Source organism: Pan paniscus, chromosome 1 (genome assembly GCF_029289425.2).
Source record: "Pan paniscus chromosome 1, NHGRI_mPanPan1-v2.0_pri, whole genome shotgun sequence".
Taxonomy (NCBI): domain Eukaryota; kingdom Metazoa; phylum Chordata; class Mammalia; order Primates; family Hominidae; genus Pan; species Pan paniscus.
The window spans coordinates 25,536,701-25,549,340 of NC_073249.2; the positions used below are offsets into that span (position 1 = coordinate 25,536,701).

General features: G+C 40.6%; 1 protein-coding gene across 4 annotated transcripts in view; it reads left to right on the plus strand.

Annotated features, from left to right (window-relative positions):
* TP53BP2 (tumor protein p53 binding protein 2) overlaps positions 1-12,640 on the plus strand; it is a 65,684-nt gene that overhangs the window by 14,411 nt on the left and 38,633 nt on the right. For 2 of the 4 annotated variants that reach the window (XM_034947566.4, XM_055107716.2), the window contains exon 2: positions 10,171-10,318. The exons of 1 other annotated variant lie outside the window; for it this stretch is intronic. In XM_034947566.4, coding sequence (XP_034803457.1) covers positions 10,171-10,318 — 148 coding nt within the window. Of the gene's footprint in view, positions 1-10,170; positions 10,319-12,640 lie in introns of those variants that run through there. One more of the 4 variants, XM_055107724.2, reaches the window with a different exon arrangement.

Genomic DNA, 12,640 nt, shown 5'->3' on the forward strand with positions numbered 1-12,640 from the left:
GCCTCTGGTGTCGCTGATTTTCTGTGTATTTCATACAGGTCAGTATATGTATATATATATATATTTTTTAGATGGTACATTTGTGTGTGCATGTGTACACACAGACACACACACATATTTTTACTTTTTTTTTTTTTTGGGAGACAGTGTCTTGCTCTGTCGCCCAAGCTGGAGTGCAGTGGCATGATCATAGCTTACTATAACCTTGAATTCCTGGGGTCAAGTGATCCCCCCACCTCGGCCTCTTCAGTAGCTAGGACAGACTGCAGGTACATGCTACCACAGCGAGCTATTTTTTTTTTTTAATATACATGGGGAAATGGGGTCTTACTGTGTTGCCCAGGCTGGCCTCTAGCTCCTGGCCTAAAGTGATCCTCCCGCCTCAGCCTCCCAAAATACTGAGATTACAGGCAGGAGCCACCCTGCCTGCTTTTTTGAGACAGAGTCTCACTCTCTCTCCCAGGCTGGAGTGCGGTGGCGCGATCTCGGCTCACTGCAAGCTCCGCCTCCCAGGTTCATGCCATTCTCCTGCCCCAGCCTCCTGAGTAGCTGGGACTACAGGCGCCCGCCACCATGCCCGGCTAATTTTTTGTATTTTTAGTAGAGACGGGGTTTCACCGTGTTAGCCAAGATGGTCTTGATCTCCTGACCTCGTGATCCTCCTGCCTCGGCCTCCCAAAGTTCTGGGATTACAGGCGTGAGCCACTGTGCCCGGCCGATGGTACATATATTTTTAAAGTTAAAAACACTTAGTATTGTTCTGTTTTATAACTTTTCTTAACATTTTCCTAACACTCTATTTATACTTACAGGAGTTGGTGGCTGGACATAGTCCCTCTGGCAAATGATTTTAATTTACTTAACTTTTTCCCTGTTTAAAGACTTTTCCATGTTTTTGTATATTTAGTTTTCCATCTTACTATATATAGACCTCACACTATAGTGAAAATCTTCAGGCATTTAGAGTTTTTCTTCATTTCAGTTTTTTTTTTTTTTAGGATAAATTCCCAGGAGTAAGGTCATGAGATATACATAATTCTGTGGCTTTTGATACATGGTTTATTTTACTTTCTAAGGATTTTTAATAATTTATAGTACTACCATCATATCTTTGAGCAAATAACTTTTGTACAACCTCATCCATGTTGGATCTTGTCTTTTAATTGAAGACAATTTACTACAGGTTGAGCATCCTTAATCCAAAAATCTGAAATCTGAAATGCTCCAAAATTGAAAACTTTCTGAGTGCCTACATGATGCTCAAAGGAAATGCACATTGGTGCATTTTGGATTTTGGATATTTGGATTGGGGTGCTCAACTGCTTATCCATGTATTCTAAAATCCGAAAAAATTCTGAAATACAAGACACTTCTGGTCCTAAGCGTTTCAGATAGGGGATACTCAACCTGTAGCTGTTAAGTGGTACCTCATTGTTTTAATTAATATTTATTTCCCTGCATGTCTTCATATTTGTATTGTCTTGTGGGATCTGTCATTTATATCTTCTGCTCTTAAGTATGCTTTAGAGTTTATTGTTTATTGATGAATGTCTTCTCTTTTTGTTCCTGCTATAAAAAATGATGTTCCTGATTTCTAAGTTCAAAGGAAGTTAACATTTTAATGTGTATGTGGTCACCAAGAAGGGCTGATCTAATATGCACTTTTTCTACCTGGGGAAGAAAAACTGTACTCTGTTACCAAGTAAGCAAGATGTCACGAGCCTTTTCAGATGTCCCAGCAATTTGCTGTCCTTGTAGTATGGGTGAATCTGTAACAGCTGTTTTTTTTTTTTTTTTTTGACCTGATTATTGCTGCACTCTTTATGATGAAAACAATTTACCTCAAAAGTTGGCAGGAACACATTTATAACTTGATTCAATGAGAATAGCAGGATTTCTCACAACAGCTTCCCAGAGGCTTCAACTCTAGGGAACCCCATTTTGCTTGGTTCCTTATGGGAAAGGAGCTAATGAAGTCATCTTACATTCTTGAGAATATGGTATTTAAAGAACATATAGTGTCAGGAGAAGGCATTTTGGAAGTAAAGTTATGACAGATAATTTAAAAACATTATTTCCTTATGCTTACTATTAATTTGTGCCTGTTTGTTGAAACCTCGTCTACCTCAGTTCATAATCATCTTTTTCATTTCTGAATTTCCATTTTACCCACATTCTCATTCATGTAATAGAGTACTAAACATATAAAAATATATATATAGCTTTTGAGACAGGGTCTCACTCTGATACCCAGACTGGCATGCAGTGATCTCCTGGACTCAGGTGATCCTCCCACCTCAGCTTCCTGGGTAGCTTGGACTATAGGTATACGCTACCATGCTTGGCTAATTTTTTGTGTTTTTTTGTAGAGACAGGGTTTTGCCATGTTGCCCCGGATGGTCTGCTCTCAAATTCCTGGGCTCAAGTGATTCCCCTGCCTCTGCCTGCCAAAGTGCTGGGATTATAGGTGTGAGCCACCATGCCCGGCTTGAGATTTTTGTATCTCTCACATACTAAGCATACAGTGGGCTCTTTTTTTTTTAAAGTGATATATTCACATACCATAAAATTCACCCATATAAAATGTACAATTCAGTGGTTTTTAGTATATTCACAAGGTTGTGCTGCTATCACCACTAATTACAGAACATTTTCATCACCCAAGAAAGAAACCCCATGCCTTTATCAGTCACTCCCTATTCCCCCTTCCTCAGTCCTTGGCAATTATCAACTTTTTGTCTGTATGCATTTGCATATTCTAGACATTTCATATAAATGGAATTATATGCTATGTGGTCTTTCATGTCTGGCTTCTATCACTTAGCGTAATATTTTCAAGGTTTATCTGTGCGGTAGCGTGTATCAGTACCTCATTCCTTTTGATGGCTGAATAATATTCCATTCTAATATAGTGGACTTTTAAGATGTGCTTCTTAATTGCTTGTTTTTAATCATTCCTGACTAAATTTGAGGCAAGATAGTGACCCAAGAAAAACAGTCTCAACAGATATTTGTCTTCCATATCTCACGGTAAGGATCCAGGGAAGGCACAATGTATATGAATAAAAATGGTATGTGGTTATTTTCATCATTGATTGCTTAAAAAATCAATTTTATTGTGCACGTGGTACATTCTAGAAAATTTAAACATAGATAAGTTCCTAAAAATTCACTTAGTCATCCCACCACCAGGGCATAACTACTGTTAATTTGGTGAATACAGTTTCAGGCTTTTTTCTGTGCCTGTAGATGTGTATGCATAATAGGGTACAGTGAGCACTGTTTTATAACAAAACGTGTAACTGAAATATTTTTAATAAAAATGTTTCATTTTTTATTCATTGCCTTCAAAAATATTTTGGTATCAGATGCAGGAAACTTCTTAGATTTAACAGTTTTATTTTTTATCTTTAAAAATGGTGGATTCTAGGCCAGAATTGTTTTCTGAAGGACTTAGTTGATAGAGTAGCCTAAAATTTCTTTTCTAAGTAAAATTTTCAACATGCTGATAAAAACTGCTTCACCAAAATGAAACAGAAGTGAATTCATTTTTTTATTAGACAGAAAATTCAATTACTTTTTGAATAATTCTTTTTGTAATACAGTAAATTTGTAAAACAAAGATAAAAGGATGGTAGCAATAAAAAGAACATGTGTGCCTGCCTGCATTTTCTCATGTTAACATGATAGGTTAGTGAAACCAGCCTCTCTTTTGATTATTTTTCTTATTTTTTTTTCCTCTTCCAAGTAAAGGAAGGAAAAGGGAATTGATACATATTGGAAAAAAATAACCTTTATAACTTGAGGATATACTTATATCTATAGTTAGTTTCCTATCAACACCATTTTCCCTCTCAACTAGGTCATTCCCATCAATTAAAATGGTCTGTAAAAACTCTCACCTTGAGATAAAAACAAAACACTCCTTTTACCCTGTGTCTCCTTCCCTAGATGGCTCCATTTTCTCTGCCTTGGGTTAGGGCAGAACACACTGGAAGAACTAGTTGTCTGTACTGTGCCTCTGCTTCCTTCCCTCAGGTTCTCTAGCCTGTTCCAGCCAGGCCCTTATTCCCATGACTCAGTGCTGGTCAAGGCAGTCAGCAGCCTCCATCTTGCCAAATCTGATTGTACACTTTTGCATCTTCCTCCCTCACACACTTTCTTTGCTTGGTTCCTGGTGTCCCGCACTCTTCTGGACTTCTTCCTGTCTTTTTTTTGGTGGCTCTTTGTCAGGCTTCTCTGCTGAATCCTTGTCCTCCGTGGGACCTCTGGAGGTTGCTTGGTTAGCTTAGGACACAGTCCTCAGCATTCTTTCCTGTCTCTAGCTGGCCCTAGCTGCTCTCATCCAGGCTTAGGCTTTAAATGCCTCTGCATGCTCATCTCTTGCTTTCTCATCTCAGTCAAACTTGCATATTAGACGGCCTCTTCATGTCTCCGTTTGAATGTTCCATAGGTGTCTCATATTTAACATAGAGGCCTCATTCTGTGGGCCCTTCCCAACCTGTTCCTCCTTCCTCACTTTGTACCTAGTGCTTAGGTAGCAGATCCAGAGTCACTCTTAATTTCTCTCTACTTTCAAATCCCACATTCTGTCCACCAAGCGAGTCTTACTGGCTCTATCTTCAAATAATAACCCAAATCCAGCCATTTTCACCACCTTTGCTATTAATTTGCAGTCTGTGCTACCATCGTATCTCATTCCGTGTGTAGCATTTACCTCTTAATTGGACTTTCATGCCAGTCCTCCTGTAGTTTGTTCATATAGTGATTTTTTTTAAGGGCATAAATAGCTACCCCGTTCAAAATCCTCCAGTAACCTCTTACTTTTGAAAATTGAGATATACTTCACATACCATAAAACTAATCATTTTGAAATACGTAATTCAGTGGTATTTAATGTATTCACAATGTTGTGTAACTATCACCACTAATTCCAGAATATTTTCATCACCCCAAAAAGTAGCCCTGTACCTATTAGCAGTCACTTCCCATTTCCCCTTCCTGAAGCTCCTGACACCCAGTGATCTACTTTCTGACTTTAACGATTTGCCTCCAGTGGGCTTTTAGATTAAAATCCACAGTCCTTGCCCTAGCCTTAGGCGATGGTTCTCAGGACGTGGTTTCTAGACCAGCAGTATCAACATCACCTGAGGGCTTGTTAGAAATGCAGAATTTTCAGTCTCCAACCCAGATCTGTTGATTTTGGAATTCTTGGGGTGGAGCCCTGCAATCTGTGTTTAATAACGACCCTCTGTCCACACCAAAGTTTGGGAACCTCCAGCCTATAAAGACATGCATGATCTGGCTTTTGCTTGCCTCCTTGAATTAACCCTTTCCTCTTGCTTCGTCTGCAGTGACCTTCCTCTTGTGCAAATGTGACAAATTTGTTTCCTTCTCAAGGGCTTTAAATGTGTTGCCTCTGGTTGGCACATTCTTCTCCCAGACCTTAGCTGGGCTGTGTCCTCACTTCCTTTAGATGGTTGCTCGGTTGCTCAAGAGTCCTCTGACTGCATAGTACGGAGAGGAGGGCTCCTGTGCTGAGTGTCTTTTTTTTGCCCCTCTGCATTCACTTTTCACCTTCCTCCACCCTGCTTTGAGCCTTAGGAGGTTGACTTCTCTAAACTGCATCAACCGCTTCCCTTGCCATCTGGTAGGTAGTTGGGTTTGTCCAGTGGAGAGTAGTGGGTGGACATGAGAGGGAAGGAGCCAGGTTGTGGTGTTTATTTTTTTGACTTCCTTCCTGTGGGCTGGCTGTGTCCTTCTCACAGCTTTCTTTCTCTCTCTTTGAATTTTGTACTGTCTGTAGTATTAGCTGTTTAGTAAAGATTATTTTTACATTAGAACAGAGACCATATAGCAGATGATCTGTAAATACTGAATGAATGAAAATAATGTTGAAACAGAAGTAGAATGATGGTAGCAGGATGTAAGCTGAAGATATGAGTGGACAACACACTCTCTCATTTGAGAGTATATAGCTGTGCTACACGCTACATGCCATACCGTTTAGCAGTACCTGAAACAAAACTGACCGTGAAAATAAATCAGGTGAGATGATGGCTTGTGGGCAAAATGTTGCTCTAAAAGACAGAACTAGAGGCAGTGACACACTTGGCACCGTGTGGTCCAGATTCAGGAGAGTCTTTACCTGTATGCTCTCAAGGAAGGGGCTCAATCTTGGTTTTGCCACTTAATAGCTGTGTGACCTGGGTGAGTTACTTAAATCCCTCTGTGCTTCAGTGTTTTCATCTGTAAAATGCAATCACATTTGCAGGATTTAATACTTAGCGTGTGCTTGTTACATACCAAGCACAGTTCTAGGCGCTGAGTCTACAACACTGAACAAAGACAAAACCTTTGACTGTATGGAGCTTACTTTCTAGTAGGAAAGGCAGATAATAAAAATGAGTTAAATAAATATAACATATGACATGTTAGTGACTGTGCTAAGGAGGGAAATAAAGCAGAAGAATGGGCTAGGGTGTGTGTGTGTGTGTGTGTGTGTGTGTGTGTGTTTGGTGTTGGAATTCTAGGTAGGGTTCCTAGGTAAGGCTTCACTGAGAGGGTGACATCTGAGTAAAGGCGTGACGGAGATGAGGAAGGGAGAGTTACACTGGCATACAAAGAAGCGCATTCCAAATAGAGGAACAGCAAGTACAGAGGCTCCCACCTGGGAACATGCCTGGTGTGTTTGATGAACAGCAAAGAGGACGCTGATAGAGCACAGAGTGAGGGGGGATTAGAAGGAAATGGGGGCCAGATCATGACTACAGCAGACCTTGTAGGCTGCTGTAAAAATGTTGACTTTTACTCTGGTACCTAGTAAACATTTACTAAATAGTAGCTCTTAGGGAACTTTTTAAAAAAAAAATTAATTTGAAGTTCTGGGATACAGGTGCAGGATGTGCAGGTTTGTTACGTAGGTAAACGTGTAGCTATTGGGGAACTTAAAGACTCATTTTGAAGATGAGGATGCTGAGTTTCAGAGAGGTGACATTACTTGCCTAAGGTAGTCTAACTAATTATGAAGAAATCTGGAGTTTGAACTAGATCTCCTGCCTGGGAATCGACAAAAATAGCGTGTTGCTGGCCCAGCATCGCGGACTGCAGTACAATTACTAAAATCACCGCAGAGCTAATCTCCATACATTACAGGTAGAAGCGGGGTCAACTCGTACACTTACTGTTCATACCAGTGTTAAACCTGTGGGAAAAGTAACCGTAAATAGAACACATCTGTCATCATTCTTATTTTTAATTGTACTTTTAAATAAATGAAGCTGTTGGTTTTCCAGAAAGTAAAAGATCAGATCTCTGTTAAAGTGTGGGTAACTGTGGTTAAATGGAGCATTTCCTAGTATTTTCTTTCTATAAAGGACAGCTTAAAGAATAGAGGATAGATCAGAAAAACAGAATTGTACCTTTCTCATTTCAGTAGGCAAATAGATCACTTATCTGAGTATTTTTCTTCATTTATAAAGAGAAAATAACACCTGCTGTTTATCTGAGAGTTGATGTAAGTTTCTGAGATAATGTGTCTGAAAGATGAAGTTTACAGAGGTAAGGTGCTATCTTACATAATAGGCTTTTATTTGTTGATAAGGTGTGTGTTTAGCATATACTCTGTATTTCCAGTATTTCTGTAACTTAACACCTCTAAGCTTCATATTTACAATGAAAAGTTACTATTTTCAAAGTGATAAACTTCAAAGCAAGTTTTTGCATCGGTAGGGAGTATGGAGAGGGAGTATTTAATGCTAAAGTGTACATTATTTGTCTCCATCACTGAATATGCTGTATACTTTGGGAGCAGCAGACGAGTGTACTTCTGTGCTTTGTTAATCGTTTTATTTTTTCAATGATTTAGTCAAGGCTTTATGATTTTTGTGTAATAATTTTGAGTGCTGCCTTGTTGGCTAAGTTGAACTCCAGAACTATGTACCTTTATGTAGTCAAAATGTGAAAAGCCTGAGATAATTAGCTTGAGAGCTTTTGAGCTCATACTGGGAAAGTCTACAGTGTTTTTTTTTTTTCCATTAAAAAATTGTTTCAACAGCGTTCACTATTTTAATTTTTCTGGATCACCCTCTGTTATACCTGTTCATGTGAGTTAACAGCTTTGGTTGCAGAATGTGGAGGCTTGGACTGGCTTGAGTGCAAGGGTCCGCTCTTTCTCTCATGTATATCTCCTCTTTCTCTGACCAATTCTTGAGGCACCGAGTCTGATGTCTTAGCCAGTTTCCATCATCATCCCTAATCAGGTGCTGCCTTTTCCCAAACAACATCTTAATGCAGCTTTCTTCACTTGGGGGTAATGGGCAGAGACATTTAAGTTGGAAGGGGAGTTGTGTGACTGTTGGTAGGCCCTCCAATTGCTGTGTGATGTCCTCCTGTCATTGTGGTCATAGGGTATATCCTACTTATTCTGCTTTTTTGCAGTCTTAAAACCCAAACTTTTCCCAGTGCTTAGCATAGTTTCATTAATGATTTTAAAAGACTAAACTTGTCCCTCAAGTTTATGTTCCATAGGTTATGCATTCTCTTTCTTTGATTGGAATTATTTTCACAGGATGTATTCTCACTGTGAGGTAACGCTTTCAAATTATTATTTTTTAATCCTGATACATACTGACTTGCATGGAGTTACTCATTGAATTGAATAAACATAGAGCCTTACTAATTTGCATCACTGTCAAAAACTTGTTTCCTGTCTCACTTAGTTTCTTCAGCATTGGAAATTAACAAGATTTTTTTTTTGTAATTTAATAGGTGTGAAAAATTTAATTCTTTAGTAGCAGTTTTCTAAGATACAGTGTCTTTTTTTACTAGGAGAAAGATTGTCAAGATTGTTAGGTTTTTTTTTTTGTTTTTTTTTTTTTGAGTCAGGGTCTCACCCAGGCTGGAGTGCAGTGGTGCAGTCACTTCTCACTACAGCTGCGACCTCCTGGACTCGAGCAGTCTTCCCCACTCAGCCTTCCAAGTAGCAGGGACCACAGGCATGTGCCACCATGTCTGGCTGATTTTCTTTTAATTTTTGGTAGAAATGGAGTGTTGCTTCGTTGCCCAGACTGGTCTTAAACTCCTGGACTCACATGATCTTCCCGCCTTGGCCTCCCAAAGTGTTGGGATTACAGGTGTAGGCCACTACACCCAGCCTATTAGTGAGTTTTAAACGTAAACCTTCTGTTGGTCTCAGTGTTTATATACAAGGTCAGGTAGGTGTTAACATAACAGCTACTCATTTCTACTTATACTTTGTTAATGAAATCTTGTACTTCAAAGTAGGTATTTAATTTGCTTAAAACATTTTAGAAGTACAATTTTTTGGCCGGGCGCAGTGGCTCACGCCTGTAATCCCAGCACTTTGGGAGGCCGAGGTGAGTGGATCACCTGAAGTCAGGAGTTTGAAACCAGCCTGGCCAACATAATGAAACCCCGTCTCTACTAAAAATACAAAAATTAGCCAGATGTGGCATGGTGTGGTGTGGTGTGATATGGCATGCGCCTGTAATCCCAGCTACTCGGGAGGCTGAGACAGGAGAATCACTTGAACTCGGGAGGCGGATGTTGCAGTGAGCCGAGATCATGCCACTGTGCTCCAGCCTGGGAGATGGAGTGAGACTCTGTCTCCAAAAAAAAAAAGTACAATTTTTTGAATAGGTAATATATGTACATTATATAAAGATTAGGTTTATACAGAGCTGCCCCACAAGCTCTGTTCCCTCCTGCTTCCACTTCAGAAGCAGCATGTTACATTCTTACGTGTCCTTCCAAAAAAGAGACTGTGCATAAATAAGTATATATGGATGAGGTTGTCGCATCAACCTTTACAGGATTGACAGGAAGATATATTTGTAGTACGGGTCCAGCATATATAAGTATTTGGCAAACAACATGAATAAAACTGGCAAAAACAGATTTAATTTGAACTGATGTGACTGTATTCCAGGGTCACCAAGGGTTCTAGAGCTACTGCCCCATGGTAGGGGCTGGGCTCCAGGTCTCCCTCAACCCCCAGTCCACACCTCACCTTTGGCCGGGTGACAGCCAGGCTGTTCTGTTGTACGTTTGCACTTCCAACTGAGATTTTGTTTGGAGAAAGGAATTTAAGGTGAATACCACATTAGGCAGACAGTACCAGTAACCGTGTGTTTCTCTCTTAATTTTTAGATGTTTCTTACCGTGTATCTCAGTAACAATGAGCAGCACTTCACAGAAGTTCCAGTTACTCCAGAAACAATATGCAGAGACGTGGTGGATCTGTGCAAAGAACCCGGCGAGAGTGATTGCCATTTGGCTGAAGTGTGGTGTGGCTCTGGTGAGAGACGCTGACAGCCTCGTGCTTTAGTTCTTCTGTCTTCTATTAATGTTGGTTTGTAGACGTGGCACTGTGTGAATGCTCATGTTTCTCCGGGGAGAAACTGGAGAATAGCATGTCCGGCAGAAATAGTGTTCCTGATCCAGCTTTGGTATGATACATGAAGTCTTTTTCTGTTTTCTTTTTCTCCAATAAAATGGAGACACCACAATATAAAATACAAAAGGTCATCTGGGCTGTTGTGGTCCAGTGGATGGTGCTCAACAGTGTCTTTGTATGTGTAAGCTTTACTTAATTAGAAATTTGAGGCATCCTAACTGGTTTGCCTTCTCTCAATTTCTGTAGGTTTTTAGAGGAAGCTACTCAGTGTTGAGGAACTGTAGTGGCAGACAGCAGTGGTGAACTCGTGGGCATTATTATAAGCCTTGAAATCAATCCTTCTGTATGGTTCTTTGGAGCTCTAAAATGGGATAGCCTGGTTTCTTTTTGGCTCCATAGGAGGTGGTAGATGTGGGAGTAATTTTTCATCATTTCTGCCTTGTTCCTACACAGGCTGGGTGAACTCCTGCTGGTTTCCTTTTTCACCTCTGGGGATGCCAGATATCCCCAGAGCAAGTCACACACTGTGTTAATTGAGTTCATGCCATTCATGATAGCTAACTTCAGCTGAGCCCCCACTTCTTTTCAGGCAAGTCCTTTTATTCATCTTTGGTTAACTTTTCTACAGTTGGATGTTCTGGAAGGTCTTCTGCAGTCTCCGAATTACTTTCTTTTCTGTTTACATAGGAACCAGATTAGAACAATCACATGAAGAAGCCCAAGGGATCTTTTGAAAATGAAAATTAGATAATTTCACTTTCCTGCTTAAAACTAGCGACTTCTCCTCCACTTAGAATAAAATCCAAACTTTTAATATTAGGTTGTGAAGTTCTGTAGGTTCTTTGTCTTTGCTCTTATCTGGTACCATTTTCTTCTCTGCGTCTTCCTGCAGCTTTAAAAATATTTCTCGAATATGCTAAGCTCATTCCCACCTTAGAGTCATTGGTGATAGCCATTCCCACTGTTTGTATTGCTCTGTCTCCAGATACTGTCATTGCTGGTTCCTTCTGGATTGCAGCTAAAATGTTAATCTCCTTCTGGAGAGGCTTTTCCTGAGCACCCTGCCAAAAGTAGCCATGAAGTTAGTTCTCAGTTACATCATCCTGATGTAATCCTCTGCAGAAGGCCCGTCACTCTTTGTGTGTGTTTATTAGTTTATTGCTTCTTTTATCCTGATAGCCCCAAACATATGCACTAGAATGTAAACTATTTAAGGGTAGAGACCTTGTTTATCTTGTTCACTGCTGTATCCCCAGCTCAAGGGGAGTGCCTTGTACCTAGTAGATGCTGTAGAAATATTTACAGAATGAGGAAATGAACTTCTAGCTGCTCCTGGTAACCTCCTTGCATTTAGCAAATTACCTTGCTTTATTCTTTACTGAGATAATTGAAACCATCCATTGTGTGCTTCCTCAGTTTTCTTTTTTTTTTTTTTTTTTTTTGAGACGGAGTCTCACTCTGTCGCCCAGGCTGGAGTGCAGTGGCGCGATTTTGGCTCACTGAAAGCTCTGCCTCCCAGGTTCACGCCATTCTCCTGCCTCAGCCTCCCGAGTAGCTGGGACTACAGGCACCCGCCCCCATGCCTGGCTAATTTTTTGTATTTTTAGTAGAGACGGGGTTTCACCGTGTTAGCTAGGATGGTCTTGATCTCCTGACCTCGTGATCCACCCGTCTCGGCCTCCCAAAGCGCTGGGATTACAGGTGTGAGCCACCGCGCCTGGCCCCTCAGTTTTCTTACTCTCTACCTCAGATTCTCTCTGTGTGTCTCCATTTTCTTCTCATTTTCATAGAGGAAGAAGTGTTCTATCTTTGCCAGGGCTGTACTCTGTTCCTTGATACTTTTGATCCCACTTATTCCTCTTGCTCACTTGAATTTAATAACCTTTACTATGTGATGATGACATGTAAAGGATTTTCTTTCTTACAATTTTTTTTTTTTTTTGAGACAGAGTTTCGCTCTTGTTGCCCAGACTGGAGTGCAATGGCGCGATCTCGGCTCACTGCAACCTCCGCCTCCTGGGTTCAAGCAATTCTCCTGCCTCAGCCTCCCGAGTAGCTGGGGATTACAGGCATACGCCACCACGCCCAACTAATTTTGTATTTTTAGTAGAGACGGGCTTTCTCCATGTTGGTCATGGAGAAACTCGAACTCCCTACCTCAGGTGATCCACCACCTCGGCGTCCCAAAGTGCTGGGATTACAGGTGTGAGCCACTGCGCCCGG